The sequence below is a fragment of the Montipora capricornis genome, chromosome 9 (genome assembly GCF_036669925.1).
Source record: "Montipora capricornis isolate CH-2021 chromosome 9, ASM3666992v2, whole genome shotgun sequence".
Lineage (NCBI taxonomy): Eukaryota > Metazoa > Cnidaria > Anthozoa > Scleractinia > Acroporidae > Montipora > Montipora capricornis.
In genome coordinates, this window is record NC_090891.1 from 30718376 (window position 1) to 30725875 (window position 7500).

Consider the following 7500-nt stretch of genomic DNA (forward strand, 5'->3'; position numbering starts at 1 on the left):
CAAACCTCTTCAACATTCTTTCTCTAAGGTTGTTGCATGCCTTATTTTACATCAAACAACTAAACAGCTGACTAAACTGATGCTAAAATTATTGTATCGTTGATTGCACACATAAATTATTAAACAGTGCTATATAACTATTTTGATGTACTACAAGTACACTATCACGTTTAGCTTGATTCCTCATACACACTATTCTTTATGGCTGAGTGACCAATGAGCCGATCACCAAAATAAATGGTGTGATGACGATTACCATCATGACTTCTTTGTTAGTGGTACCAGCTAAAAGAAATAATGAAATATTGATTTAGACATGTGCAAGTATAATCAAATAACTACACGTAAAATAGTAAAATAACCAGTTATATTTTAAGCATGATCACTTCCGTCACTCTTTGTTGGTTTTTTCATTTACATGTAGGCCAAGAGTGTAGCGAGTTGTGGGTTCAAATCCTGAAGATATGGTACATATACTTTTCATACGTCCAGTCAGTTCCTCAAATGTTCAGAAGATCTTAATCGTTGTAATTCTGAGACTTTTGTGATATTCACTGTTTATAAATTTTACCAACCACAGAACAAAATCTTGAATCATTTGTTTCGACAGCCAATAAAATATCTGGTTGGCACATTAATGACAACAAGTGACGTTACGGTGAGTATCACTATTGTCTGAGAAACTTGAGTGAAGAAATTTTGTCAAAAAACGAAAAAGAATCCTTTGCTTAACCATGCCACCTTGAGCTTCTCGGGGGAAAAATTAATGGGAGAGAGAGCAAGCATTCCCTTTCCACCTAAAGTAGTTTGTGCACTGTGTATGTGGACCCCAAGTTCATGATCAGTTCAAAAATAAGATCCAGTAATTTAATTGTAATAATAATGTGGGTTAACATGGCGTGGTGCGCATAGAATAACAGTCAATCAACTGTAGGTGCATAATTGTGGAACTCTGTGATTAATGTTAATGCAATTAAGGCCCTTTGCATGACCGTGTCACGTGACCTTTCCAATCATAAAAAGTGGTCCTGCTACACAAGAGCTGCTAGAAATGGAAATAGCAGGATGAAATTAGTAAGAACGTCAATTTTGAGGCCACCGACGTTTTAAGTGCGTGATTTCAGAGCGGTTTGAAAGTTTGAAACAATAAATGTAAAAGAATTTTCATCCAGCAGCTGTTTTCCATATAAATCTCAGTTAATTTTTGAAGCATTATAATTAAAATCACTGTAAAATCTCTTACCTAAATGTCAGTGGCCTCAAAATTTACATTCTTACTAATTTCATCACACTCTAAATCCATTTCTGGCATCTATTTTGCACCACGATCATGCAAAAGACCTATTGAAAAACACTTAACGATGATGTGTCCGTAATGTGTTAAAGATGTTTGTCATTCATGTTTTGAAATACCCAGTTATGTTTCCTTTAGACAAAGACTATGGACGGTTAAGATAACAAACGATTTTAATGCACATGGACTGCCCTAAAGGTGAAGGTTAGGCTTAGCCTACCTTTACCTTTAGGGCAGTCCATGTGCATTAAAGATCCCAACAGCCTTCACTGGATAAACGTGAATTCATAATATCCGGTTACGGAAACTTCCGGTTTGTAATATGAACATTACACCAGTCTCTGCTGTTTACTGACATTGCCAGCTTGGATTATCAGCCACGCTTGAATGAATTCAAAGAAAAGAAAGGCACGAAGAGAGTCCAGGGGTTTCAATAAATTTGAAGTTGGCAACTGGTTTGAGTATTGAGTAACTGTATAAAGAAGGCGCCTAAAGTCCCCTTTCTCTAGGGGTGCCTGAAAGCATGCCAAATGCCACATTTCAAGGGCAACATTAAAGGAGGCAGTGTGGCCCTGAGTGGTTGGGACGCTCGCCTTGAAATCCGGAGTTCCCGGGTTCAAGACTCGTTCTGAGCATTCGTTCCTGGTAGTCCCTGGTTCAACTGGTTTGACTCTGGCCAGTTGCAATTCTTAACAGTTGTTGTTGTTGTTCCATCATTTCACACCTCGGAGATTCAGGGGCAGCTAGTCGGGACGATGGAAAGTTCGTGGTGAAAGTTTACTACAAGAACGGGAAGAGCACTAGAAACATTCCATGTTCCCGACTAATAATAAAAGTAAATAAAGTATTTGCATTGTATCATTACTGATTTATTGTTTTTTTTTTAGTTCGTTAACTTGCATTTGCACATGCCTTACAAAAATGTTTTTGGTAAGTTGCATAAGAAATTGGCCTCAAGCAACTTTCATTTACAGAAAGAGACAAGGGCAGGCCTCATATCACTCATTCATGAGTTAGGTGAGATTGCTAACGGACTGATAGCGGCTGCCAGCGGCGCCTGTACATGCTGAGGTCTGATCTATCCCACATTTTGATTGCTTGTAAAGTGCATTTGAATATGGAAATAGGAATTGCACTATATAAATTCATTAGGTACCATTAATTACAACTACATGTAAATTCAAAACTGACCGTTGCTAGTTGTTGCAGGTGACAGAGATGAATCTTCACTTGTTCCTGTTACACCTAAAGAAACATCAAGTACCCATTATAGATTTCTCACATCACATTTTCCTCCAAAATAATGTTACCATGGCAACGACATAAGGCATTTCTTTGAGCCTTAAAATCAACTTATATTGTCTTTTTTCAAAAAAACGGGAAGGTGAAATCTTCCCATCCCGCATTACCAGACAATGTTAGAAATAATCTCTATAATATTTAAAATCATCAAAATCTGTAGGCCAGTTTCTCAGGAAGATCAGTTTTTTTTTTAATGTGTCTATAATTTTTTTTTTTCACCTACAGAATTTCCTTAAATTTCAAAGGCAAAGGTTTTAATTAATATAAGCTAACATGCAAAAAATACGACCGTCCGGAAGCAGAGACGTAAACGCGTAAAATTGCAAAATCAGGAAAAACGAGGGGGTTGCAAGATCAGTAGTTAAGCATGCGTCACCCTCTCATTCGAGTCCGTGCGCGAGTGGACCTACAGGCCAACACGAACGGTTTTTTTTAAGTGACCATTAAACCGTTTGTGCAAATTTTTCGTAGCTTTCGTAAATTGACGTCTGTTTATATTTCATATATATAAAGAATTAGAAGAAAGGTGAGCGAAATCAGCGATGTTTGTTTATTTTCGGTGACTCATTTTGAATCGCACGCTGACGTGAGCAGCTTTTAGAGCTGCAAGTGTGGCTTACGCGCGCGCGTTAAGCTGAAAACCCTTTCGAGCCTCCATCATATTAGAGGCAGAGCAAATCGAATCACTACGTGTGCAGTTAAAAATAAACGCAATGTGACGGTGTTTTCTCTTTAAACAAAGGTTAACTGAAAGATGTACAAAAAGGTCGCTAAATCCCGCTAGGGCGTGGTAGGGGAATTTCTGAAGCAGTGTTGTTTCAGTTCAGCGGATCACCAAACGGTAGGTACATAGTGTATTTATCAAATAGTGGTTTGACTTAACTTAACTTAACTTTATTCATTTTTATTGCGCAAATATCAACTTAAAGTTTTCAAATGCGCATTACAACAAATATCCCTAAATAGTGACAATATAAAATATAAATATACTAATACTAATAATGTAAGATGACTATATACTACTGATTGGAAGTGACTATGAGCTAATAATATAAATAAAATATGCTAACTACTAATAAGATTAAAAAAACTATTCGTATATACATATAATACAAGAAATAATTAATAAGTTCAGAGTTCCTAAATTAAAAATAAGTGTTATACATATTTAATTTAAATCAAAGGCTACTCTAAAAAGATATGTCTTTAGCTGTGATTTAAAAATAGTGATGCTTGCAGAGGTCCTAATATAATTGGGAAGTTTATTCCAAAGTTTCGGTGCAGCAAAGGTGAAAGACCTATCACCTAGTGTGGGTAATGCTTTAACTTTAGGGGGATCTAGTACCAAACTATTATTAGATCTTAAATTATAATTTGATGGTTTCTTAAGGGTGACTAAGTCACATTTATAAGATGGTGCCGAAGTATGGTCCGACAGGTAGCAGTCAATTCTTGGTGAGTCATTAATTAGTTTGTCTGATGTTCGAGTAATAATCAAATTCAACGTATGGCCCTTAGTGTGCTGCTCTAATCCAAACGACTCCAACGTGTCCAATAAAGTGACAGCGTCATTGTCATTGTGTACGTCGATGTGTAAATTAAAATCTCCAACGATAATTAATTGCTCGTTACATAGAACAACGGATTCTAGATATTCGGAGAATTCGTTGAAAAAAGTACTGGAGGGAACTTTGTGATTGTCAGAATATGGAGGTCTGTAAACAATGATGATGCGCAAGTCGTGTGAAGATGGTATCACAACTTTCCATTCCGAGAACTCGAATGAGACTTTCTCACCAGCGTCAATTTTAGATACGTTGAAAGCATCACGATAGATTAAGGCAGTACCACCACCACCACGACTAGAGCGTGGAAAATCAACAAGCTTGTAACCCGGTGGCTGAATCTCAGCTCTCACCGCATCGTCGTTTACTGTCAACCATGTTTCGGTAACTGCAATCAGATTGGCCTTACAGTCACAGATATAGTCGTAGAATGCTGCTGATTTGTTTTTAAAGGACCGGATGTTCAGAACCTTTGATATAACGAACATAATCCAGAAGCCCAAACGTAAAATCTACCTCGATATAACGAATTACAATGTCAACACGCAACCGAAGATAAACGCTGAACAGATCAAGAGTCAACAAATCCTTTAATCCTTATGGTAAAGAGACAGCAACCTTTCAGTCAACGGCTTGTTATATGTCATAGCTTGGTACTGTAACAATAGAGAAATGTTTAAAGAGAGGGATATACATAGCCCTCCACAGCTATACATGACCCTACACAGCTATACATGGCCCTCCACAGCTATACATAGCCCTCTACAGCTATACATAGCCCTCCACAGCTATACATGGCCCTCCACAGCTATACATAGCCCTCCACAGCTATACGTGCCCCTCCACAGTTACACATAGCCCTCTACAGCTATACATAGCCCTCCACAGCTACATATGGCCCTCCACAGCTACACATGGCCCTCCACAGCTATACATAGCCCTCTACAACTATACATGCCACTCTACACATAGCCCTCCACAGCTATACATGCCCCTCCACAGCGATGCATAGCCCTCCACAGCTATACATGCCCCTCTACAGCTATACATGTCCCTCCAAAGCTATAGGTGCCCCTCTAAAGCTATACATAGCCCTCTACAGCTATACATAACCCTCCACAGCTATACATAGCCCACTACATCTACACATGCCCCTCTACACCTATACATGTCCCTCCAAAGCTATACGTGCCCCTCTACAGCTATACATAGCCCTCCACAGCTATACATGCCCCTCTACAGCTACACATGACCCTTCAAAGCTATACATGCCCCTCCACAGCTATACATAGCCCTCCACAGCTATACAGGCCTCTCAACAGCTATACATGGCCCTCCAAAGCTATACATGCTCCTTAACAGCTATACATAGCCCTCTACAGCTATACATGCCCCTCTACAGCTATACATAGCCCTCCAAAGCTATACATGTCCCTCTACAGCTACACATGGCCCTCCACAGCTATACATGCCTCTCAACAGCTATACATTGCCCTCCACAGCTATACATGCCCTTCTACAGCTACACATGCCCTTCTACAGCTACACATGGCCTTCCACAGCTATACATTGCCCTCCACAGCTATAAATGTCCCTTTACAGCTATACATAGCCCTCCACAGCTATACATGGCCCTCCACAGCTATACATAGCCCTCCACAGCTATACGTGCCCCTCCACAGTTACACATAGCCCTCTACAGCTATACATAGCCCTCCACAGCTACATATGGCCCTCCACAGCTACACATGGCCCTCCACAGCTATACATAGCCCTCTACAACTATACATGCCACTCTACACATAGCCCTCCACAGCTATACATGCCCCTCCACAGCGATGCATAGCCCTCCACAGCTATACATGCCCCTCTACAGCTATACATGTCCCTCCAAAGCTATAGGTGCCCCTCTAAAGCTATACATAGCCCTCTACAGCTATACATAACCCTCCACAGCTATACATAGCCCACTACATCTACACATGCCCCTCTACACCTATACATGTCCCTCCAAAGCTATACGTGCCCCTCTACAGCTATACATAGCCCTCCACAGCTATACATGCCCCTCTACAGCTACACATGACCCTTCAAAGCTATACATGCCCCTCCACAGCTATACATAGCCCTCCACAGCTATACAGGCCTCTCAACAGCTATACATGGCCCTCCAAAGCTATACATGCTCCTTAACAGCTATACATAGCCCTCTACAGCTATACATGCCCCTCTACAGCTATACATAGCCCTCCAAAGCTATACATGTCCCTCTACAGCTACACATGGCCCTCCACAGCTATACATGCCTCTCAACAGCTATACATTGCCCTCCACAGCTATACATGCCCTTCTACAGCTACACATGCCCTTCTACAGCTACACATGGCCTTCCACAGCTATACATTGCCCTCCACAGCTATAAATGTCCCTTTACAGCTATACATAGCCCTCCACAGCTATACATGCCCCTCAACAGTTACACATAGCCCTTCTACAGCTACACATGGCCTTCCACAGCTATACATTGCCCTCCACAGCTATAAATGTCCCTCTACAGCTATACATAGCCCTCCACAGCTATACATGCCCCGCAACAGCTATACATAGCCCTCCACAGCTATACATGCCCCTTAACAGCTATACATAGCGCTCCACAGCTATTCATGCCCCTCCACAGCTATACATGGCCCTCCAAAGGTATAGATAGCCCTCAACAGCTATACATAGCCCTCCACAGCTACACATAGCCCTCCACAGCTACACATGGACCTCCACAGCTATACATGGCCCTCCACAGCTACACATGGACCTCCACAGCTACACATAGCCCTCCACAGCTATACATGTCCCTCAACAGCCCTCCAACATGTCCCTCAATAGCCCTCCACAGCTATACATGCTCCTTAACAGCTATACATAGCCCTCTACAGCTATACATGCCCCTCTACAGCTATACATAGCCCTCCAAAGCTATACATGTCCCTCTACAGCTACACATGGCCCTCCACAGCTATACATGCCTCTCAACAGCTATACATTGCCCTCCACAGCTATACATGCCCTTCTACAGCTACACATGCCCTTCTACAGCTACACATGGCCTTCCACAGCTATACATTGCCCTCCACAGCTATAAATGTCCCTTTACAGCTATACATTGCCCTCCACAGCTATACATGCCCCTCTACAACTATACATAGCTTTCTACAGCTACACATAGCCCTCCACATCTACACATGGTCCTCCACAGCTACACATGGCGCTCCACAGCTATACATAGCCCTCCACAGCTATACATGGCCCTCCACAGCTACACATGGCCCTCCACAGCTATACATA

General features: G+C 41.5%; 1 protein-coding gene across 1 annotated transcript in view; it reads right to left on the reverse strand.

The window, feature by feature from the left end:
• The window catches only part of LOC138017520 (DBH-like monooxygenase protein 2 homolog), a 24230-nt gene that overhangs the window by 1083 nt on the left and 15647 nt on the right, over positions 1 to 7500 (reverse strand). Inside the window, exons 8-9 of the mRNA XM_068864584.1 lie at positions 2486 to 2539; positions 1 to 285 (exon numbers count right to left, since the gene is read on the reverse strand). The exon at positions 1 to 285 is cut by the window's left edge and continues 1083 nt beyond it. Coding sequence (XP_068720685.1) covers positions 200 to 285; positions 2486 to 2539 — 140 coding nt within the window. The 3' untranslated portion in view covers positions 1 to 199. The remainder of the gene's footprint in view (positions 286 to 2485; positions 2540 to 7500) is intronic.